Below are 24739 nucleotides of genomic sequence, written 5' to 3' on the forward strand. Positions count from 1 at the left end.
TCACTGCCAGGTTACACTGCGTCAGTGGCGTCACATCGTTACACACCATTTACAAGCAAAGAGCACAAACTGACGACCCAAACACCCAGAGTATATTGCTACCGTATGGACAGAGGCGTCTGCTTTGTTTTTAGTAGATTTTTTTTCTTCTTCTTTTTTTTTTTATACAAAGAAAAACTGAATGACTGCCCAACCTGCAATGGCTCTGCTATCCAGAGTTGAACCAGTATTGGGCTGCCACGCTTAAAACTACAATTCCCAGGCACTTGATTGTAACCAAATGTACAGTGAAGTTGTCCACTGGGTCGGCTTGCCTCTGATGCACAGAGGGAAGGCAGCAACATTCAAGGTCAGACCCCGAAAGACACAAAACCCCCTCGCGTCCAACACGAAGAAGAAAAACAACAAGCATCCTCAGCATGCATATCAAAGTTATAGTCCTCTTGGGATATACTGTACATCAACAAATTATCTATTGGGTGCATTTACACACTAACACATGCCGCTGGACCTCTGTGCAATGCTACAGTAAAATGACTGACGCACAAAATTTAAGCATAACTAAGTAAAACTGACCTTAAGGTTAGTACCAAAGAACCCTGCAAATAAATATGCCTATATTACAGTGATGGCAAACGCCAGAAAGGTTTGGAAATGAGCAGAAAGACAAAGAGGTAGAGAAAGTGATTTGTCTATAGGGGAAGTGGGAAAATGTAAGGGTGTGTGTGTGTGTGTGTGTGTGTGTGTGTGTGTGTGTGTGTGTGTGTGTGTGTGTGTGTGTGTGTGTGTGTGTGTGTGTGTGTGTGGAGGAGGGAGGGGGGAGTGACAGAGGATCAGGAGCAAAAGAAAAACAATGGAAGAGTGAATGAAGAAGAGGAGGAGGAGGAGGAGAGTCAGGTCTTCTGTTTGTTGGCTCGGGTCAGTTTGGGTCGGACGGTCGTTCGGGTCTGAAGCCATCATCACATCCTCATGCGGGGGTCTGTGAAGGGCGGCTCTGAGTCGTCCATGGGCAGCACCAGGCGCGTTCCCCTCATCACCAGCTCGTGGTCGCCGTACGTCAACTCTCTGTCCAAGTCGTCAGACGCCGCGGTGCCGCCGAAAGCCGGGCCGCCGCTCGCGTGGGCGCCCATGGCGTCCGTATTGACTGTGATGTCGCCATAGGTCAGGCTGATGTCGCCGTCTGCTAGGATGAGGTCGGAGTCGTCATCCTTCAGCTGACACTCGTTCTATGCGGAGAGGAAGGAAGAAAGCAGAGAATGTGAGCAATAATATCTAATAATCATTAGAAACCCATTTTAAAACTTTAAACAGAGTTTGTCGGCTCGGTAAAACCAAATTTGAACTTCGAATGAAGCTCCACCGTGTCACACTTTTTCCTATTAAAAAAAACAAAAAAAAAACAGCACAGAGCAGTGAAAATAGCTCTTTGTCTGACCTCATAGGCCTGAGGGCTGGTGAGGAAGCGGGCGAGGGGCCCGCAGCAGGGAGGCAGCGTGGCCGTGAGAGGGGGGCCGCTGTGAGTCAGGATGGGCTTCAGGTAGCTGAGGAGCGAACTCCAGTCAAGGATAACTCGCACAGAAAATAATAACATGAGGGCTATTCAAAGGAACAAACTCAATGACCCCGGTGCAGTGTGCGAAGCCATGCTGCAAAAAAATAAATAAAATAAGATCCAAAATATTCCTACTAAAGTCTAATATTTCACTTAAACTTAATATAATATAGTTGAATGACTTCTGACTCGAGTACAACCTGTGGCCTCTCTGTGTGGAGTTTACATGTTCTCCCCATGGTTGCATGGGTTTCCTCTGGGTACACAGTCCAAAGAAACATACATGTTAAGGTTAATTATTGAGCCTAAATTGCCCCTCGGTGTGAGTGTGGCGCCCGGTCCAGGGTTCATCCTGCCCTCGTCCAGTCAGCTGCGAGCAGCTGCATGTATTTGCCTTCCAAGACTTTAAGTGGGGCTCCCTCTGCTGCCTGCTAAAATAAACTAAAGCCACCTTGTCCCACTCGTAGACAATCTGTTAGGAAAGGATACTTGTGATCGAAGTTGTACCAAATTCTGAAAAGCCAGGCACTTTCTTGTTTGGTGCTTCTTCTCTCCGTGCCTTCGGTGATGCTCATCTGAGCAAAGACACATGTCGTTAGTCACATCTGTTCACCTACTGCATTACTCATATTTCTGATTCATTTTACTCACAGAGTTATCTTGGTCGGCGTCCACTCCCACCCTATTGAAGTAAAAAAAAAAAAAAAAAAAAATGGAAAAAAGAGGAAGTGTAAATTAGTCAGAGTTATGACCTGTCGGAGGTTTAAAAGTTTCTTTGCAGAGAAGTTTCACAAAACAATGGAAGTACTGAATAAAAAGCCTGAAGTATAAACCAGAGCATGAGCAGAAGTTAATATTGAAGATTTATTGTACTTTTACTTCACAAAATAAGCTTATTCAACCATAAAGTCAAGAGCAAAAAAGGGGAAATTGGATCATTGTGTCACAAAAAAAAATAAACGTATCTTCATGACCACGGGGCACAAATTATGACCGAGCACTTGTAACAAAAGATTAAATCAAGAGTTATAGCTGATAAGTTAATGAAAATTAACCAACTTTACGTCTCAAAATCAAGTTCAATAAATCAACATACATGCATTTGATATTCCTTAAATACATTCCGTGATGCAGTAAAGACCCAATGCCCGAGCGCCTAATGCGGCCGACAGGCCCCCATTAAAGTCGGCCAAGAGGACTGATTTTAATGTGAATTTCTGACAGGTGGATGAGGAAGAAAATGTGAGTAGAAAGACAGAGGTGTACCGAATGCGCTGGCAGGACAGCATCTGAGTGGTGCCACCTCCGCAAACCCACACGGTGAAGAAGACGATGAACAGAGTGGTGGAGAACATCATCTGACGGGCGTATGTGGCCGTGTCTCTGATGGACAGGGCGAACGTCATCGCACCTCGCAGGCCTGACAAACGCAACGGGACGCTCAACAAACAAGCACGCATGAAAACCTATACGAGATTAATAAGAGGGTTTCTGTGCGAACGCAAAAGAAAATGAAAAATGTTCACACAGTGTGTTACTCTGCCTCGGCGTGCAGGAAAATGATAGAACACCGCCGCCGCGCCGCTCACCCGCAAACATCATCATGTGCTGGAAGTTGGACCCGATCTTGTTTCGTCGGCCCAGATTAAGGAGGAATGAGAGGGGGTAGATGTTGGCGGCTCGTCCCAGGAACACGGCGATCTGGAAGTGAACCTGGTTAAGGAGAACAACAAAAACAAGACGCCAAAGAAGGCAGCGACCGGGCAAAGTGCCAATGTCATCTATTACTAGAATAATCTGTTTACTTACCGGATCTTTTTTCCTAGTTAAGCTTCAATACGGTGTGATCTTATTTTTCTTTTAGAAACGGCAAAGCATAGAAACCAGAGGCTCTTCATGTAAGGCGCTATAGATCTAGCATATATATACATTGCAGTGATACGTGCAGCTTTCACCCGTCAAGAGTCGGTCTGAGGATTTAAAGGGAACCACGAGTACTGAAACATACTTTATCAGCTGGGTTTTCTTTTTTTTTATTGATGTTTGATTTAGTTATCATCGCTTTTACTGTGTTTTGTTATTTCATGCGCGTTAAACATTTTAAAAGTTGCCCTTTTTTTGGTCTGGTTTTCACTGTAAAAAGCTTCCTTGTATTGTACTAACCTGCATGAAAACTATGATAACTAAAACTATAGATAAAGATTGATTGTTATCAAATAGTGAGTAAAAAAAAAAATGTATAAAAGATACAAAAGCTCCAGCAATGAACATCGGGTTGAAGTTGTGGCTGTGGAAGGTGAACAGCGTGAGACCCATGTAGGAGAAAATGAAGTTCTCTGCCAGGAAGTTTAGAAGTTCAAACAGCTGCAACAAACAAGAAACAACAGGAAATGCTTTACATCCTCTTAGATCAGCCTCAGCGACTCCAATGATTGTACAGAAAAGGAGATGAACGTCATTACATTAATGTATTCGGCTGAAACGACAACAGCAGCGATCAAACCTGGGAAACGAATTGATTCCCTAAAGTCATTATATCAGGAAGGAGAAAATGCTCTGTACCCTTTGAAATGTCTTTCCATTTAAATGGGTGTTGTGTTTATTTTTATGTTATTATATATTATTTTCTCATTTAATTCAGCGCCTATAGAGGCGTCATTGTGTTTGGATCGGAATTTGTCAGGAGGAGGTGATGGGGAAAAAAACCAAAAAAGAATTGTTTGTGCCCCTAAAAGTTATCGTGCGATAGATTGTGGCTAGAAAACGTTTTTTAATGGTTTAAGTGAAATGTTTTTTTTTTCCACAAATGCTTCAATTGTTTGAGAGTTTCTGTTGGCCAACAGTGGAGTAGTGGTTACAACTCTTGCAGGACTATCTCCAGTTTGATTATTCTGGTTTCTTCACACAGGAATTCTATGAAATTGCCCACACGTGTGTTTTTCTGTGTTTGTCCTGTGACGTACTGGGATCGGTTCCAGCTCGCCCTGTTGAATAAACATCTTTCTCTGCTTTAAATTCTCTCAAAATAGAAGAACAAAACTGAGACATCTGCTCAGAAGCACAGTGACAATAGCAAAGGGATGCAGACGTGTGACTTTAGTCCCGGTACTGACCTGCTTGGTCCTGTCCTGGGATTCTGGCGACAGGTTGTTGAAGGTGTAGTGAGCCTGAGTGATTCCACAGAAGAGCACCGCCACCACACCTGCAACACACAGAGGAGTTTGTGTCAAAACAAGGAAGCAACTGCACTAAGGCTACTCCACTCATCTGATCCTCTCAATAAGGAGGATTTCTTCAGTATGTGGATATGACAAGGAGCTCAATATAGAAATATAGGAAAACAGAAATGAGGGTAAAACCCAATGAATTTGCAGCGTACGGCGTGTGCGTTACCTGTGAAACCACAAGCTTCAGCCAGCAGGAACGTGCTCCACGACATGAGGAAGAACAAAGCCGTCTCCAACAGCTGGAAATCCCTCAGCTTGGTGAACTTGGTCACGTTCAGACAAACAGTCAAAGAATTCAACAAAATACCGCAACACATTTTTACAAAATATTGAGTCATAACATACCAGAAGAAAACAAGAATAAATTAATGACACGTAACACAACCATCCCCAAAGTGAAGTCTTGGATTGACAGCTGCTTGATAAATAACTGAATTAAATGCTTCAAAATCATTATAGATCCAATTTAGTCTTAGTTTATTTCACATAATAGTTAACAAACAAAAAAGTGCCAGTAAATTTTAATTAAACTGGATAAGTATTTAACGCCATTTAATTTTTCGCACCAAGATATATTACGCAAAACCCCCTTTTATCAAGCCTTAAAACTGGGATGTTATTAATACCGGAGTAAATAATTCATGCAACACGTTTCTGCCTTGCAGACATGCTACAGTCTGTGGAAAAATCTAATTAACAGGCTTTGAGAAATTAATTTTCGTGCCAAAACCAAGAAGCAAAACAGCAGAAAAAGATATGAGAGCTGTGACGAATCCGGTGGCCACCCCGAGCGCGAAGGAGCCGCTGAAAACTCCGAGGAAAACCCCGAAAGACTTCAGCATGGCCATGACCTCGAAGGTGTGGCTGTTGTCCCCTTCTGGTTGGTACGCTACGATGGACCTGATCCAACACGGAATACAAACTTAACATAGAGTACACATTCAAGATGTAGATGGAAGAGTTTTGGTTTCTAGAGCTGTGGATATTCACTCACTGGCCACAACTTTGGATTTCACCGATTGCAGAAGACCACTAAATTAAAACGTGGATCTATCCGGCTTTTTAGCAACACTTTAAGGTGCTGCTAATCTTTGTTTAAACCCCACCGTGTGTTTTCGGAATGTGACCATACAACACGACTAGTACATTCAGATCATGAATCTGCAGAAACTGTGCTGCTGCCGTGTCAGTATGGATCAAAGTCTCATAATCCCCAGCACCTTGTGGAATCCGTGAAAAGGGAAGTGAAAGAGGATCCAGAGTAGTTCTCACTGTACCTGATGTTGTGGCCTCGGAGTGAATAATTCAACAGCACTTTGATTAGTCGTCTTATGAAGTGAATGTTTTTGGATAAGACACAATTCTAAACCGTCTCTGAAGCCAAAGGAGAAGAATTTCACCACAAAACTGAGAGAAAACGTGAACAGACAGAAAAGGAGATTTTCTATCTTTCAGAATAGCAAGGTCACAACAAAAACTGAGATTATTTCGAATGTTTACTCTCAATATTAGACATGAGATCATTTGGCTTGGTTGTGTACACTTATCACATCACGACCACCAACTGCTGGATATTTTTAATTTTTTTTTTAATTTACTGCACCTGTCAGTGGTTTTAATGTTGCGGCTGGACATTTCTAGTCAAGTTTTTAACTGAAGTATTAATGTCACATGTTTCCCCTAGGAACGCTGTGCACGAGGTCGATTAATGTATAACCGCAGTAAACCGAAACCTGTGCATCGTTAGTGTGACTGCATGCTATAAAACAAATTCAGACCGAAAGCTCAAAGATCAAGCGTCAAGTCAAAGAAGACCAAACCCGTTGTTCTAATTCAACCAGTCAAATAGCATGTGAAAATAATTCAGCGTCAACATTTCAGGCTCCTCTGTTGGATTATTGAAAAGTCACCATGTTGACCGTCAGTCAGAGAAGCTATTAAATAAATGTTTTTATATCTATTTTGGTGAGGTAATTTGTAATAAACTGTAATGCTATTTGACCCCAAAAATCAGATCCGTTCTCCCTCTCAATGAAGAGGGTGAATGGATCTGGTCTCTGCAGCTGCAGAACAAATCACCAGGCATTTTGTCTTTAAGTATTCCTGGCATGCCGCCTTCTCCCGGACTCTCATACCAACTTCAAACTTAATAGGAATGTGTTCCCAGCTGACTCACAAGACAAAAGGAAAAGCCGTGTGCCCCCCCTCCCAAAAAATAAATAATGCAATGTTCTGCATTTCTGGTTGACTAAGCCAGCGTCTAAAAACAAATGGCCGGTGATTTGTCATGTTTGTCCCAAGGCACTGCAAAGCCACACAAAGCCATGCTCTACTTCGTAGCACCCGTTCAGTGGGCCGGTCCGAGGCTCTCCGCAGGGCCCGGCCCCTCCACTCTGCCTTCTATCATAATTTATAATGCTGTGGAAATTTCGGGTCCCATGTGAAGGAGGAAGAAAGCCGAGCGTTAGCACGTCGTTAATGAGAAGCCGCCATTAGGTTAGATAAAGGTCGACCGACTCGCGCGTGCAAACTTTATTGTGCGCCGGGGACGGATTGACATCACGTTAATGGTGCGAGTCTGATCACGGGAACACAGGTGACTTACGAGGACAGAACCACGGCCACGGCATCGTTCAGGACGCTCTCTCCGAACAGCAACGCGTACAGATCCACGTCCACCTGCAGCTCGTTGAAGATGGCTAAAACTGTCACTGCGAAACAAAACAAAATGATATTGTCACATTGAATCCAAGATTATTTACAAAGAAAAGTATAGATGAAAAGAGCCGTGAAACAATTCTGTGCTTAACACTGCAATTAATGTTAATAATAAAAAAAACACTGCGTTATCTCTTTCACAATAAGTCACTGGTTTGTATTTTTAAATATGGAGGTAAAATCACAAATGATTTCCGCTGATAGACCTAAATCTATGTAACCGTTTCATCTACTGTAGCTGATTATTGTATGCAAGGTGAAAACCAAGAATAAAGATGTAGAAAATAAAGCGAAACCTCAATATGGCATTTTGGAATTAAATTACATTCAAAGTTTATATCTGACTTCACATGTAAAGACATTTGCAAGAAATATTCTGCGCTTTATTCATATCAATTAAAAAAAAATGTCCTTACATAAAAAATGTAATATGCAGATAAGTATACCTTAAAGATGCAAGGATGCAATGTCAAGTATACAATCAAATCTCATCCAAAGTGGTGTAAAACTGACCAAAAACACAGAAAGGTTTAACAATTTTTGGGTAATACTTAATTTAGTTAATACTTTACTAAAAGGGCTTGAGCCTCCTTAAAAGATATTCCAGGAATACCTGAGTACTAGTATGCCACATAACAATGTGGGTTGTCACATCCTTTTCCACATTATTAAGATAAAAGCATCAACAGATGCACTAACTGTTGATAGAAAATGGGGCTAATTATTACTACAAATTTGACACCTATTGCAATAATTAACAACCATTTCCCCGACATCGTAGTGTTTCCTTCAGTTTGTCATTTTTGGTTTAAAAGAACCACATACGGACATTTTGCCTGATAAAGAAACAAGAGGTACAACTACTAGATGGAAAAAGATTGCAATGTTGTTTACAAATAATCTTTGGTTTCAGGACACCTCGGTTGTCTGTTGCACATTAGTATTTCCTGTGGGCAGAGTAAACATGTGTACCAGGGTCTGTGGCAGAAACAATGGCTCCAAAGAACAGGCAATCGGTGAAGAAGAAGTCTCCGTCCAGCTGCTTCATCTGCTTCATGAGCGTCACACATCCGTACATTATCAACCTGAGGAGAAACAACAGGTGCTTTTGTCCGTTTTCATAGACGAGACAGGGACTTGAGTCTAAAGGCGCAATGAAGATATAAATAACACTCTGACATCTAACAGGTTTTGAGCATGTGAAAGCATAAGAAGGCCTGCCGTGGTTTTTTTTCAGTGGAATGGTGCTTTTACCCAATGGCAAAACAGGAGACGACCGTCCCCAGAAAGGCATAAGCCAGGATGGACCCCATGTTACGGAAGAAATGCCTCTGAAAATCAAAAACGAATCACAAACTGAATGACCGTCTTCATTCCTTCCATAATCAAAGACATTTATCTTAATCACACGCATCAGCTACTGTGGTTTCTGTGAATGAACATCCAAACAATGATGCAGTGAATTGAATCTTAGGTTATTTGGGGGTGATTCATGTGGCGCACGCGAATGCCGGGTGCCCTTCCTGACACAACCCTGAACAGTTGTTGGGTTTTGGTGAGCCACAGGATAAACACTGGGATTCAAACCGACGAACTTATGAGTTTAAAGAGTGCTCAAAATGGTACCGTACCCTTTTCAAGCTGTAGCCAGCGTGAAAGATGATTGGTGGAAGGAGGATATTGAAGAACACTTCAGGGTCAAAGGTCACCTGAGTCACACATTAAAAAAAAATAGACAAGATTCAGAAATCAAACCACAAAACTAGAAATCACAAAGTTGTTGTAATGAACATTTCCCAACTGCGGAGTTATTTCCAAACACATCCGGGATATGAAGTTGTTAAAGTCAACGGTAGGATGGAGAAGATACAACTCTTTTAAAAAGACAGGAAACCAGATGAAAGCAAAAAACTGTGTTTGAGATGTTGAATTATTAATTCATCTGTATTAATCCTACCTGAAGATCAGTGCATATTTCGCTGTATAATGCCTTCTCCATCCTGATACTGTTTATAGCTGAAGAGAGCAATGACCTACCAAAACTAACAAATCTCTAAACAAAAAACTTTTAAAATGATGTCTCCAATCGCATATCCTGAGAATATATGAATAACTGCGAATAAATTCCAGGCTCCGCCGTCCAATTATTTAGTCAGTTGTAACGTATCTATCATGAGATACCTGAAAACATCAATTCATTCTAAATATCCAGACAGGCAAATGAAGTTTACTCTACTTTGCGCAGCATCTCGTTGTCTTGTACGTCGTCTCCCCGGATCTCCCCTTTCAGAGTGTACTCGTAGAACTTGCCGCTGACGTTAACCAGCAGGGTGGGCGGGCTGGCGTTGACGTGGCAGCTCATCGTGACGTTGCTGACATCGCGAGGGACGTGAATCCCGTACCGCAAGATCACGCCAACGATCAAGCCTGAAAACGGAGAGATCGAGACAAACGAGGGGCAAAAAAGAATAAGAAGAGACGTAACAAGAGGGAGGAGATATCTGGATTCTGGGGGCATCGACACTTTCTTTTTGTAGAAATGACCCATTTCGGCGGAGCTGTATTAAATTAAGGAATACTGCACAAGTTTAGTCTCTCGTTAAGCCACGCAGATGTTTTTTACTGACCCTGCTGAGAAATCTGCATGGAGTTACATTAACATCACCCAACACACCAAAATGACCCACATTGCAAGCTTCCATCTCAGACTGTCTCAATAAAGAACGACATGTTTGTTTGTTAGGTTTGTGCTCAGACCGGGCAAAGCATTCAAAAATCCATCCTGCACGTTGTCCCCCGTGAGAGGATAATCTCACAAAGTTGCGAGCAATTTTACAGAAAAAAGCCGCCAGATAAAAACAGACGGCGGCCCTCAAAGTTTAAGGAAAAGCAGTTAGTCTTATCAGGAGTCTTTGCACAGTTCAATAAGCGATTATGTTCAAGCAAACATAGCAGAAGAGAAGGAGATCTTCTTCTTTTTTTTTTAAATGACTAATCAAATTAGTTGAAAACATCTACATAGAATTTAATGTCCACAGATAAATGAATTACACCACATCTGTAAATACACACAAACATGGCACATACTTTGAAAGACAAATGAAAAGTTCCTTTGTGTTTTTATAGATTTTATATATATATATACACCAAAAATAAAATGTGAAAGAACATGCCAAGTTCACACAGAAAGGCCTGGGCCTGTTTTCAAACCCAGACGTTCAGTCTGTGAGAACTCACTGTTTTTCAACTTCTACGTTCTTATAGTATGTGGAAATGTTTTGTTTTTCCATCAGAAATAGAAGCGGTCATATTCTACAGTTTTCCAACACTTACACACGGGTCTCGTTGGTCCAGAAACCTTGTACTCAAAGTTTATTGACCCAAATCCTGCTTTTCAGCCATTTCAATGTTGGATCATATGAGCTGCTTTCATAATCTGCTGTGTCTGTGTGAGCTGGACTGGCTCCGCCCACACATGCCCATCTTGGGAAGAGGAGGAAGTACTTCCTCTGGTGGTGCCATGTGCCAGAGCAGAGCTGTCTAATTGTGGGAGGAGTCAAAAGGGAGGGCCTACTTTGATTGGGATTGGCTGATGACGCTATATAGTTTGTTTCCTGTTTCACTCATTGGAGCAACACACTTTATAAAAACTGACACAGAGAGGGCAGACTTCCTTCACTTCAACTGCGTCATTCCCAGGTATAGGGAAGTATATTACTGTTGGAAAGCCATTAGGAAGGGATTTTTTCATAATATGACCCCCTTAAAGCTTAGTACACAATTAAATGCGAAACCAGAATCCAATTTGGTGGTAAAATGAATCACTTTTGGTGCAACAGAGCCCGTTTCTTGAAGGAGATTGTATTTGATTGGAATTAACAGGTCTTGTTGGGTTTAAAAACTTTAAATCTGTACGTATGCTGTTTAAATAACTGAAGAAATAGACATTTATGGTGCAACATCACATCAATTCAAGCCACACCAAAGAGCAGAGAAGTTTAAAATGAGCTGACTTTTTGCCTTGCAGGCTCACGAGGAGGAACAACCTTCTGTTTACATTTGTTCTGCTGTGCAGCGGGGAGTCACCGGGTGTCGTTACCGGGCGTCGTCAGACGTGAGGCCCGGTGCCGACGTGCAGCCGTGTCACGTTTGATTAAGGGGAGAAAATGACAGTGATGGCCGTGAGGATGACGACGTCTCTCCTCTCACCATAAATCATGGCCAGCCCGGTCTCGTGCAGGAACCTGAAGCGCCGGTGTTTGAACAGCCAAATGGTGAGGATGGTGAGGGTGAGGAGCATGATGAAGATGAGCAGGTCGGCGCTGTCCTGCCGGTGGCTCTCCTCAGCCTTCTTCTCCGTGACGATGTTCTCCATGGCACTGTCCCGCTCCTCCAGCGGCGACTCGGCTCGGCACACGCTGATGCTCACGGAGAGGCTGACCAGCAGCAGCAGCCACACGGTCCGCGTCGCCCTCCAGGCGCCGCTGACACTCACTTTAAACGCCATGTCGGCCGCCACGGCCCCGGGGAGAAACACCCAACTTTGTGCAGATATAACTGTGCAGCTGCGGGGAGTGGGGTGGACAGTGGACAGCAGATCAGAAAGACGACAGCAACAGAAACCGACTCCGAACCGGAAGTGAAATACGAGGTTGACATCTTAATTTCACCGTAAAAGCATCACAGACCTGGTTCATATTTGGATACGCGGTTTACTGAACTCCAAAAGATATATGTTATTGCAGCGCAATATGCGATATGAATATAATCAAGACAAATACTTATGCAAGTTTAATTGTGTTTCACGTCGTAATTTAATCACAACTAATACTATTTTCAACTCGGAACTCTTATTTTTGAAATCCACAACATTCATCTTCCTTTTTAGCCCTCGACTGTTTTTTTGAAATTCAATTTTATTTAATTTTATTAAATTAAATTAAATTTTGTTTTATTTATTTTGCACCAGGTAAATCCACTGACACGATGCTGTGTATTCTAACCGACATTCCCTCTTTTGTCAAAAAGATATTTTTGTGTTATTTTAGTTTATATTGTAGTGATTATAACCAACCATCCATCCATCCATCACCCATCCACCGCTTATCCTGGTCAGGGTCGTCAGGCGCTGGAGCCAATCCCAGCTTACTATGTGCGAGGGTAGGATACAACCTGGACAGGTCGCCAGTCCATCACAGGGCCGATTACAACTCTATATATCAATGTCAGTGAATGACCAAAGCCCCTTATATCTTCTGAGTAAGTGCATAACTGAAATTAACTAATGGATGTGTCTGAGGTTATTACAACTTGTTGGGGTTTTCTCTGTAAAAAGGCCTTGAAATGACTGTGTTGTATTTGGCACTATAGAATTAAAATAAAATTGAATTGAATTGAATTGAATTGAATTGAATTGAATTGAATTGAATTGAACTTAACCCAGAAAAAAACAGAGTTAACTGTTTTTGGCCCCAAAGAGGAAAAGTTAATGGTCAGCATTGATCTTAAAGTGCTTCAGCATCACATCACAATTAAGCCAGAAATCTGGGTGTAATTAGGGACTCAGACCTGATATTCAACAACCACAGTAAGACAATAACAACATCAGCTTACTGTCATCTGAAAAATATTCAAAGAATCAAAGGATTTCTGACCAATCTTGTGAGACAAACTTGCAATTAATCATGCATTTATTTTCAGTAGGCTGGATTATTGTAACTGTGTGGTTATAGGTCTATGAAGCTTTGAATGGTCTTGGGCTTAAATACACATCAGATTTACTGATAGAAAATGAAATCTCCAGACCCGTGAGCATCAAACAAGGTGAAGGAGCTTTTAGTTCCTATGCTCCTCACCTGTGGAACAAACGTCCCTGAGGACTGCTGAAACACATCAGTTGAATCAGAACTATTCTTTCGACTGTTCAAATATTTTAGAATCTGTTTGGATCTTTTTATACACTGAATATTTTTTTTTTTGACTGTTTGAATGTTTTTAAGGCTGTTTGAACATTTTGAGACTGTTTAAATCTTTTGGGGAAAAAAGTTTTTCTTTTAATCTGTGAGTCGCTTGTATCATTTAATTGAGTTCCATTTATTGATCTAAAACTCTCGCGAAGTCTCGCGATGAACATCGTGCAACCAATGATATGTTCATAATTATCGGACTATTGGATGTCGAACCTCTGGTGACTATTGTCGTTCATTTTTTTATTCTTTATTTTTTTGGAGTTGCCATAAAATTCTTATAGTGTCACATCGTGATGTATTTTTATTCATGTCATAAAGTATGTATGTAGATTTGAATTCAGGTGACAGATAAAGCACTTTGCCTTGAAGGATGAGATACGTAAACGAGTTTGAAATCTCCGAGGGAACCTGAATCTATCCTCGATTTACGGATTTCCTTCATGGCGGCGCTTGTATTGCGCTGCTAAACGGAGAGGATTTTTTGCAGCTTTAGTCATTATATTTCACCCTGTTGAACCACTTTTCTTTCACCTGGACCGTTGGAGTCACCAAAACGATGACATCTAAAGCGAAAGGTCGGTTAGAATTGGCTGCAGTCAGTTACGCCCGGTGATGCTAACGATAGCTTTGCACTAGCTTGCATATGCTGCACAATAGTGTTATGATATGGTTCTCACTGAAACTGCGACCGATAACGATGTGCCCATGAATAAGTGAACGTTTTGTAACAGTAACAGTGAGATGTGTCATGCTCACTGACCCAAGGTTGACTAATATAATTCCTCAAACAATAGCAATGGTTCAGTTGACGGAGTATCGTTAAACCAAGCCAAGGGTCGCCTGTTTTATTATTTCTGAAAAACACCTGCGACGTTTTTATATTTCTCTGAGTTTAATTACATTTTGTTTCGGTAATCTGTAATCTATAAGCATTGTGTTTTAGTTAATACCTACTCCATAGGCTATTCACAGTTTCAAATATTTGTGATGGTCAATCTTAATCTTTGCTTTCCTCCAGTCACATATGTTAAATTGTTCTCAATATAATCCAGTCCGGCTCTAATCTTCTTGTACTCCCTCCAAAAATGAATATGAATTTAGATTAAAATATCTCAGACAGAATGTATTGCAGAGTTGTTGTATTGGACCACATCAGACTGTACAATGAAATGGTGGTTAAAGAGTATAGAAACTTGCAACTGGGAAACAATTTAGCATCTGAATTGTGTCGCTTCCAGCTGGGAAGACTGGCTCCAAGAATAAGGAGGATGCACCGTATGAGCTGGAGAGTCAGTTTGTTCTGAGGCTTCCTTTGGTGAGACCAATGCACACAGTTATTAGTCATTTCAATCAAATTCGATCTGGCCATTAACTGACAATGATTTATTTTTTATTTTTTTATTTGCAGGAGTACGCCTCAACAGTAAGAAGGATCGCTCAGTCCGGCAGTATGAACATGAAAGACAGACTCACCATCGAGTTGCACCGTAAGCTTCTCCATCAGCAGTCAGAGCACTCCGGGTGTGACCTGTGTGACCTCACTGTTCGAGCACTGATTTCATTTGTCTTAAAGTTGCTCTTGAAAGAGATATTTCTGGTTACATATTGACAATCCTGTGCAGAATTTCCTGTATTGGGAGTTCACACTTTTTTTTTTAATACAGTTTGTGAGCAGAAATCTTCCAATATATGCATACTAATACAACCGCATTTGGAAATAGCAGTTTTATGGTATTTTTGATTATCTGGAAATTAACAATTTGACAATACAAGTGCGGGTTTTAATTGATTAATTGACTTAACAGTGAGACTATTTAGATGCACACTTAAAATCTTACCCTTACTCAATTTTTAGAGCAATCTTCATCAGATTTTTCAAGTGATCACATAAACAGGATCATGTGATGTGCTTGATCAGTTATCTGAGTATGAAAAATGACGTTTCCTCCCTACGTTCAGATGTCTTTGTGCATGCATACCTGTTTATTTAACATAGAAAACATAAGAGACATGATCACAACACGAATGGAAGACCAAATACAGCGAGCAGCAGTGAAAACTCAATGAAGAGCAACTTCTGGAGGATACAGACTTTATGTGAAGACTCTAGTTGGGCCATGTTCAACAAGTCAGCCCTCATGTTTGAAAATTATGAGAATTTTTAGTCTTGCATCACGATGCACGTACATACATACTCCAAACAAATTTGAATAATGGACCGAAACATGTAAACCCGGGCTTTTCAATAATTGCTTTTCTGAAGTGCATGTAAATGATCTGATAATGATGAATATGTTATTACTGCCGGTTATTGTTTTTTTTTTTTTAATGTAAACAAGCTCACCCACTGCATCAATCTCATCCATTTTCTTCTTGCTGACATCCCTCCTTCTGATCTGTAGCTGATGGTCGTCATGGCATCGTTCGTGTGGACCGAGTCCCACTGGCCTGCAAACTGGTGGATCTGCCCTGTGTGATTGAGTCACTTAAAACGGTGGACAAAAAGACGTTTTACAAGACTGCTGATGTCTGTCAGGTAAACCACTCTAGAGAACTGAACGAATTTATAGACAAGTCATCTTCACTAGTTTGAATGATTATAATTTAGATTTACTCGCAATAAATGGCATTTGCATGACTTTTAATTAAAATGTCAAGCAGATATTATAGTTCTGCTTCTCAGTTACGATGCAATAATAATCTATGACTCATCATATAATGAAGCTCATTTCATTATTTACCTTTCATTTTCCTGCTTGCACGGGTTAGATGCTGGTATGTACACTAGATGGAGACCTTTACCCTCCTTTGGAGGAGCCAACTGGCACAGACCCCAAGAGCAAAAAGAAGGACAAAGACAAGGACAAGAAATTTGTTTGGAATCACGGCAGTAAGTAGATAAACATCCACACACAATGTCAATACAGGCAGTTTAGTTTGCCCTCCACACCTAATTGACCCATTTTAAGGGCACTTATCCTGTTGTTTTGGTCTTTAGTCACCAGCCCCCTGAAGAACACACGCAAGAGGAGATTTCGGAAGACTGCGAAAAAGAAGGTTTTGACATTTTTATCTCCCCTCCAGCGCTCCACTCCCTTTTCCCGTGCATCTCTTTAGTATCCCGTTTGATGATCCATCCTTTTTCCCCGGCTTCCCTCCAACAAGACATTTACATTTCATAAAACAGGAACTGTGGTGAAACTGAAAACCAAGATTTACATATAAATAAAGCCTTTCCATCTTAGTTTGCCCCAAAGGCATGCAAAAAGGCTATTTCTTTATGGCTTTGATCAGAGTGAAAGTGAGTGAGCTGGAGCACTACACTTCTGCTTTGTCTTCTGAATAAATCTTACTGAAGGTGCCGAGCTGAGCCATATTGATTTGGCTCCTTCTGTTTTTAATCGCTAATGTGCTTCCTGGCATGCAGCCAGCTGCTACCTTCGTGTGCTTGCATGTGTGTTTATATGTATGTGCGTGTGGGTGGGTTAAAGAGATGTAGTAACACTCTCTCTCTCTCTCTCTCTCTCTCTCTCTGTCTCTCTCTCTCTCTCTTTCTCCCCCTCTCCCTCCTGCAGTACATTGAATCTCCTGACGTGGAAAAGGAGGTGAAGAGATTGCTTAGCACAGATGCCGATGCTGTCAGCGTCCGTATCCTTTCAGACTCTTCAGACAAATATTCTGCACGTTCGTGCTGTAGGGATGCATAATGATATTGGCAAAACATCGGTTTCTGCCAATAAACACTGAAAAATGAAACATCGGCACCGGCATGAAATGCTGAGGGTTGTATGCCGATCATTCTTTGTCTTTTTTTTTTTTTTTTTTGGGCAGGAGGGCCAAAAAAAAGTCAGAACATTGAGGAAGAAATCAAAACATGTCTCCTAAATAGGGAATTTTTTTAGAAACTGATAAAGTAGCTGTTTACAATGAATGCTCTACGTCGGTCATGTGAGGACGAGCCAAAACCTGCTTCTCCTTCTGAGTCTTGGAAAGCCCACCAGGCTCCCTCCTTGGTTCTGATCCATGGAGCACGCAGGTACCTCGGTTTTGACAGTGAACGGCTGTTCGGCGCTGTGTCCCACGTCAAAGGGTGTCAAAACATAAGGCTCATGGCCCAAAACCGGCATGCTGAAGTCTCCAACCCGGCCAATTCGTAAACATTTGTATTCTATACTACTATACTTTAAAGTTTATTATGGCAATATTTTACCGGTCTGGCCCACTCTGGATGAAATTGGCCTGAATTCAACCAAAATGAGTTTGACACTCCTGCTGTAGATGGAAAAAAGGCAGATATTTTCATTTAGAAAAATCTGCTTGTTGTTATTGATTCTTAGGAATGTAAGTTTCTTTCTTTGGCTTTGGGCATTGGTTGGAATATAGATATGTGTTTACAATACTGAGCTTAGTTTTGAATCCACATTTCTATGTTTAAGCCTTGAATAACCACATGGACTCCTGTTCTTGAAAAAGAAAAGATCGAATTAAGTTAATACAGGAGTCTTGGTACTGCATCAGAATATTGGCAATCAGCAATACTTTGTTTTAAAAATATTGACATATCGGATTTTGGCACAAGTATTTATGTCGCTAATAATTTTTTTAACATGGAAAGTAATACTAGTTGTCTTGGTGTTTTGAAGAATTAACGTGGGGTTGTTTGTACTGTTTAATTCCACCTCTTGTTGCAGAAACCATTCTATTTGTACTGTTTTGTCTTTTAAGACGAATACAACCCCACCCCTCGCTCAACATCTTAAAATAGGTTGAACCAAATCCCAACTTGGGTGTCCTCGCTCCTGCCTGGCTCACCTGACTTGACTCTGTCTATTGCCTTTGTGGGAGCGATGCTCAGTGCGAGGAAGCTATTAGTGCTCTAATGAAACTCTAAACTTGCCTGACAGAATAAGAGCACAGCAGGGTTGCTTTGAGTGGCTGCTTGCTGTGTTTTAATTGAGATGGACTGTTCATTATCATTGCTTAGCTGGTCACAGCGAAGCTGGATTCTAATTATAGTTTTAGTGCTTGCATGCAGCAGCCGACACACATATGACACAAATGGAGGTTAAACTTGAGGCACTTCCTGGGGAGAATCGTCCGCTTTTTACCCTTCGAAGCCACTTCAAAGCAAAGTTTGGTGAAAGAACCTCTGAAGGTTGAAATGAATCTGCAGCAGGTGTGTTGACCTTAACGTCCGGTGTTCAGGATGGGAAATTATAGCAGAGGACGAGCTGAAGGATGCCGATCAGCATGGCTCTTTGGGAAACCTGGACTCCTCACCTGGAACTTCAGGACACAAGATGGGTCATGGATCTGCTGGTAAAGGAAAAAAAACATTCTGAAAGACATGATGCTTGATCTTCCCCTAATGTAACAAGTAGATGCACTGTTTGGCTTATATAGAGACGATGCACCAATGCTTGAATAGCATAGTTTTTCCTAAACAAACTGAGAATCGTACAAGATTGTTTTACATTAATTTGGTAGCAAAACCATGTAATACGAAAACAGACCCTCAGTTTTAGAATGTCCCAAGTGAATTATTTCTTTAAATATCAGTTCTGGATTGTAGGCAAACACAGCAATGACAACACACTTCCAACATTATCAAATGCATCTTTCTTAACAAATGTCACATGCACACAATACAAAGACTTATCATCCAATTTCTTTAGGACATTACACAAAGTGAGGTCGCTTCATCAGTGTAAAGATAGTACTCTGCCATTCCAAAACTACTTTCATTATGAAACATTACAATTTTTCATTCAATAGCACAGCGTTTAGTCCAATACTTTGGTGCCTTTTGGGGTACAGCCAAGTGTTTGAGCAGTGTTTGTATGTCATGTGAGGCAACAACTCTAGTTTGTGAGATTCTCCACTTCATGTAGAGCCGCCGCGCCAAAATATTCTGTTTACATCAAATTCTGACCTAAATCAAACCCGAACACACATTATAAATTCTCACTGTTTCCATCTTTGTGCTCATGTTAATAATGCTGACGTGCGTTCTGCTTGGGCAGCCCCGCGTGACGAGCTGAGGGAGATTTTCAACGACATCAGCAGCTCCAGCGAGGACGAGGAGGACGAAGGGGACCGGCATGAGGACGAGGACCTGAATATCATGGACACGGAGGATGATCTGGTCAGACAGCTCCAAGACAAACTGAACGAGTCGGATTCTGCACAGCATGAAAGCGATAGAAACAACCAGATAGGTGAGATTACATCATTTATATACACATCCAGAGAGAACCATGTATAGAATTTCATTACAATATCATTACCTTATCGTCATGTTTTACTGACAAGTAGAGAAACATTCAAGTCTACTATTTGGTGATTCAAGTGTGTTTAAAAATTTTTTTTATGAAAATCTCACAGCATCACTTGTTTCCTCAATTTATAGAAACTAATCACTGAATTAATTGCAGTAAAAAAATACCACTTTAATTGAGATTAAAAAGAACTTCTCCTTTATTGACTTGGAAAAAATATATATCTGAATAATAAGTTATTCTTGAAAAAAATTAATAGTGAATATTGTTGTAATTTACACACAAACTCAAAGATTTGAGCTGCAGTGAATAATCAACCAATCAATCAGCCGCTTGACAAAGTATTGAAATGAAATCTATTCTCATCTATTTACGTGGTTTTCCTCTGATTTTGGCTTCTTAATAAATAATGAATATTTTGTTCCATTTCGTCACATAATTTTAGGTGTGGTCTGTCGGTTCGTATAAACCGTTTCTCACACTAGCAGCTTTTCAAAGAAACAGTTGATTAATTAATCAAATAAGTGATGAAATCGGCCGACCAATAACACGTCAATCTTACATTGCTATATGATTTTTACATTTGTCTACCAAATATGGAGCAAGACGCTTACTTGTGTGCATCTGTGCTTTGGAGCCATGCCCTGAAAGATGTGTGTCTGTATCCAGATGAGTTAGATAAGTGCAGCATTGGAGTTATGCAATCTTTCCCGCTCCTCAGAACAAATGCTGATTCCCTTGGTCAGTTTAACGACTCGTACAGCAGCGGATTCGTGTCCGATATGAAAGCAGAGGTCAAGAATAACCTCTGCCGGGGGTTGGGCTTGAATCTTTTCATTCAGACTTCAGCGCACATGAAACATGTAACTCTGTTTTTGCATAAATTGGCCTGCTGTGCCAACAACCAAAGAGAGAGACACACACACACAGACAGCTCTCAGCCCTCCTCCTGAGCAAACCCGTCTGGCAGGTGTTTGTGGCTCAGCATGTGGCTCAGACAGATGTCCAGCCCGACAGCACGGTGCATCCTTATCTACATACGTGGAGCTGTCAGCCAGCAGCATTACTGGTCAGCTCCGGCCACAGTATCCAGGCAGAGTCTCTCCCGACGTGCCGTGGTGTGGCCGTGCATTTTTCTGGCATCTGTGCCGAGCTGTAATGAACGAGTCTGCAGGGACCTCTTTCTACTCGATTTTGTGTATTACAACAGCTGTGTAAGAGAATTGCGAGCCAGTAGGGTGGAAGCGGTGAATGGATACTGTTTGTTTAAAAGATGGTTTACTGGTATTGGCCACAGGTTGTTGTGAGATACTATCACTTTGCCTGGATTTAATGAGATCTGTGTGGCGCCCACAGCAGGCTGATTTAGTTGTGTCTTATCGAGTTTTGTCCTGCTGGCACATGTGTCTTTAAATGGACAGATTGTTGTCATTAACCACAATTTGTCAAGCTGAAATGACCGTATTCTTGCGTTGGCAGCCGGCGAACATGCGTATCTTTGTCCTTGGCTTTGTGCGGAGCAGTGACGCTCACAGTTTGTGAAACACCATCTTTCCCCAGACTTCTCTGTTTGCTCGCCGTCGCACAAGAAAACAGAAGGATAAATGGCACGCTTTTCCGAGTGCTTTCATGCAGTTCCAACACATGAACCTTCTGTTGTTTTTCCCCTAGTTATGGAGTACCAGGTGCAGATCAACAGCATCAAGGCCAAGCTTCAGGAAACCCGCACCCGAAAGAAACAGCAGGAGGAGCTCATCATCAGAGTGGATAACCAGGCCCTCAAAGTAAGCAGTAAACACACGCTCTTATTTCCCTCACAGTCATTCAGAAACTAGGTCTGCATGTACAGAAACATAAACAACAAGATGCAGATGAGCTTTGAGGCAAAAGTCTTCATGCAGCATAAATTCTCTCAATACTGTTGCAAGAAAACCTTAGAAATGGCCGATTACACACGCCGTTGGAGGCCATTTGTTTGTTTTCTTTTTTTTTTTGTTGTCCTGAATTATAAAATTTTAAATGTTACATTTCTTTTCGCCAGCAGTCTAGCATGCGAGTTTAGCCACACACTAAAACTCCTTCTTCTGCCAGGCACTCTTTAGTGGAGACTTTACAAAGAGTGAAAATGAGCAGACAAGGCCCTTTTTACGTTGCCATTTAGAGCGTTCATTGCCTGGTGTTTTGGGACCGTCAAAGCCCCATCTCCAGTCGTTATTATCACAGTCGCATAGAAAAGGTCAGCTGTCTCTGACTGGCATTCCAAGTGGCCTTTCTGTCAGAGAGAAGATAGTGACATGGGCAGCCCAGGCAGACACATTTAAAGCCATCACAATTTAATGAGGCTCAGCATGTTGACTCTAACAAATATTGTTTGTCTCTGCGCTCTCACAGAACCGCCTCCAACCCGTTTTGAATGAGATTATACAGCAGGAGGAGCAGGAGATGGAGCAGGTAAGAGCCTTTTTTCCTTCTTCTTCTTCTTCTTAAAAGCTTAGGATCAGCGCCCACTGTGAGCTTTTCTGCAGATCTCAACATTTTGCATCAATTCATCCCGCACAAATGTCAAATACCATGTTTGCAAATCGCATCGTGCCACCTCTCGTTTTTTTTTTTGTTTTTTTCGAAGCCAACAGTTTTCATGTCTAACAGCAAAGTTCAAATCAAATCAAATGAAACTTAATTTGTCAGCCGCTAACAGCGGAATCCTTCCTGCAAGCATGGCGTTGAGGCCACCCACTGTCTAGGGTCGTTGTTTGTATTGACAAACGAAGGCAGCAAATTAATGTGAAAAGACATGTTAATCATCATCCACTTACCCTCCAATTACACCCTGGGGCGGTCGGGCATCAATCACGCCTTCTATTTTTCTCCTCCCAACAGCTGGCCTCTCTGCAGGAGCAGCTGGACTCACTCATAGAAAAGTGACCACCAGGGGGCAGCCTCATGTCGTCCTCAGTCACAAATCTTGAAGAGGAAGAGGAGGACAGCCTTCATCCTGGGGGGAAGGAGTCTTTATCAGCGTACTTGCTGTGTCACTCTTTTTCTTTTTGTTATATTCCACTCACTGCATATCAATTATTTTCTCAAAAGTTTTTCCAAAATGTTGTTACCGTAGGAATAAACTGTTTTGTGTTCATCTGGAAAAAATTGTCTCTTTTCTTTGTCACACGAATAACTCTTCACTAAAGTAATGCTTAGTTTTTCGGGGGGGGGGATTTCCTCACCTGTTTGGTAAAGAGACGCTGAGAGTGGCGTCTCGTCGTAATTTACATTTGTGTTTTGTTGAATGAACTGATCCTGAACAGTCAGGCAGTTTATCTTTAATGCCACTTTTCAGATAAGCTCATGGCAGCTGCAGCCAGGCTGCACAGTGTAGTGAGATAACTCCGGTTGGAGTCAGTTCGGGGTCTTATGTTTGTGGAGATTGCATGTTCTACCAGTACATGGGTTTTCTGTGCATTTGAGATTAACTGTTAACTGAATTTGAGAGAGTGTGTGCTGTTTCTCGGTGTCTGGGAGGCTGCAGCCTATCGTTCCTGGCAACAGTGTAGAGCAGAAAAGTTTTTTTTATTTATTTTTTTATTTTTTTTAATCTGAATATCTTCGACTTGGACCGAAAAAGAAAGCATTGTTGAAAACAGATTAACAGAAATCCTCAAAAAAATTGTGTGGGTTCTATGACTTTTGATCATTGCTGTGTTTTCTGATCTGTAAGTCTGCCAAGATGAAACGGAAGTAGTCAGTGACTAATTTGGCATGAGAGAAGAAAAAGGTCATTTCAAGGGATACAAATCTGTGAGCCGCCAGCTTGAGGTTTCATCGACGGTTTATTTAAAAGTCCATTGGATTTTAGCCTGCCACTTCCGACAGCGCTGCAAAAGAAAAAATGGGAATTGAACAGAAGTGTGGTTCATAAAGGTGGAAACACGGTATGCTTCCTCCGGAGAAGCAGCCTCCGCGGTCATTGTCGCATGTTGACATGTCACTGTGCTTCTGGAGAGAATGTCCTTTAGGCAGATGATTCAAAATTAGTTTTTTTTTTTTTTTTTTTCCCCGGTGAGTCACATCAGTGTTCGCGGCGGAAGAAATGAAGCTTTTCACAGACAAGGACACTGTTCTTCTCACTGCAAAATATAGAGGCGGTTTGGCTTTGTTGCAGGGTTCCATGCTGTGTCTGGCACAAGCTGCTTGGAAATTGAGCGGGACACAATCAAGTCAGAAGATTATCAAGGCATTATAGAGTGAAACACACTGTCCAGCGTCGGCGAGCTCTGTCACAGCTCACAGCTCCTACGACAGGATAAGGGGCTGACACATGAATCTGGGAAAGATCTCACTGGGTTGCTTTAAGAAACAGAAAATACAGTTAGAAGAGAGCCTTTGTTAAACCTGAAAACACTGTTCAAGAGGAAAAGGCCAAAAAGCAATTAATTAAAGTTCATAAATCACATTAGTAGCTCCCAATATGTACTTCAGTAATTTTTCTCACTTTTGTATTCCACAAATAGCCTTTTATGTGTCAGTGTTTTCATCCATCCAAATTATTCAAAGCCAAAGTCAATCAAACTTAAAGGGAAGAAAAATCGAAATGAATTTTTTCTGTCTAACGAACGGCTGCACAGTTGTGTAGTTCTTTGTATTCTTTTCTCACAGTGAGCATATCCGCGGTGAGGAGAGTTCATGTGCAGAATTTGCATGTTCTGCCTCTACATGTTCGGCTTTCCTGTCAGCTGGAGACACTAATTATTTGAGTTCTTCAAGATTCTTTTAGTCTGTCTCCGATGAAGTGTTGTCCTGACTACATGAGTTTGGTTCTGAGCCTGCACAGTGACCAAACCTCATTACTACACTGCGGTTTCCCAGTCTGTACACAAGGCGACATCAGCTCAGTGGACCAGGAGTTGCTCAGCGTCATGTCATGCAGCTTGAATCTCTAAAGATGGAAAAAAAAAAACCATTTCCTTTCTACAAGACAACTGTCTCGCTCAAGGACAC

General features: G+C 41.5%; 2 protein-coding genes across 2 annotated transcripts; one reads left to right on the forward strand and one right to left on the reverse strand.

The window, feature by feature from the left end:
- Positions 1 to 164: 164 nt before the first annotated feature.
- On the reverse strand, positions 165 to 12126 carry slc9a6a (solute carrier family 9 member A6a). Its single transcript, XM_080465715.1, has 16 exons — positions 11707 to 12126; positions 9734 to 9924; positions 9129 to 9206; positions 8752 to 8828; positions 8470 to 8582; positions 7385 to 7490; positions 5538 to 5679; positions 4946 to 5051; positions 4666 to 4754; positions 3803 to 3916; positions 3142 to 3253; positions 2819 to 2972; positions 2204 to 2234; positions 2042 to 2127; positions 1436 to 1541; positions 165 to 1226 (listed from the first exon to the last, which is right to left on the reverse strand). Exons 1-16 carry the CDS (start codon positions 12002 to 12004, stop codon positions 960 to 962), a joined length of 2070 nt encoding a protein of 689 aa, XP_080321841.1. The 5' UTR covers positions 12005 to 12126; the 3' UTR covers positions 165 to 959.
- A 1498-nt stretch (positions 12127 to 13624) lies between these two features.
- On the forward strand, positions 13625 to 22886 carry taf7 (TAF7 RNA polymerase II, TATA box binding protein (TBP)-associated factor). The gene is made up of 12 exons (XM_080465716.1): positions 13625 to 14041; positions 14705 to 14781; positions 14875 to 14953; positions 15869 to 16002; positions 16236 to 16356; positions 16465 to 16523; positions 17042 to 17114; positions 18672 to 18785; positions 19490 to 19684; positions 21416 to 21528; positions 22136 to 22195; positions 22625 to 22886. The coding sequence occupies exons 1-12, from the start codon at positions 14023 to 14025 to the stop codon at positions 22667 to 22669; spliced, it is 1089 nt and encodes a 362-aa protein (XP_080321842.1). The 5' UTR covers positions 13625 to 14022; the 3' UTR covers positions 22670 to 22886.
- Positions 22887 to 24739: the final 1853 nt, after the last annotated feature.

This window comes from Lipophrys pholis (genome assembly GCF_963383615.2).
Source record: "Lipophrys pholis genome assembly, chromosome: 6".
NCBI classification, from domain to species: domain Eukaryota; kingdom Metazoa; phylum Chordata; class Actinopteri; order Blenniiformes; family Blenniidae; genus Lipophrys; species Lipophrys pholis.

Bases quoted from the DNA above. Each gene is read 5' to 3' on its own strand.
- slc9a6a (XM_080465715.1), bottom strand. From the start codon at position 12,004: ATGGCGTTTAAAGTGAGTGTCAGCGGCGCCTGGAGGGCGACGCGGACC. The intron at 9,925-11,706 runs GTGAGAGGAGAG...CTCCGTTTTCAG, and splicing joins CGGGCTGGCCATGATTTATG to GCTTGATCGTTGGCGTGATC. The intron at 2,973-3,141 runs GTGAGCGGCGCG...TGCGTTTGTCAG, and splicing joins GCACATGATGATGTTTGCGG to GCCTGCGAGGTGCGATGACG.
- taf7 (XM_080465716.1), top strand. The intron at 14,954-15,868 runs GTAAGCTTCTCC...TCTGATCTGTAG, and splicing joins ACTCACCATCGAGTTGCACC to CTGATGGTCGTCATGGCATC. The intron at 16,003-16,235 runs GTAAACCACTCT...TGCACGGGTTAG, and splicing joins AGACTGCTGATGTCTGTCAG to ATGCTGGTATGTACACTAGA.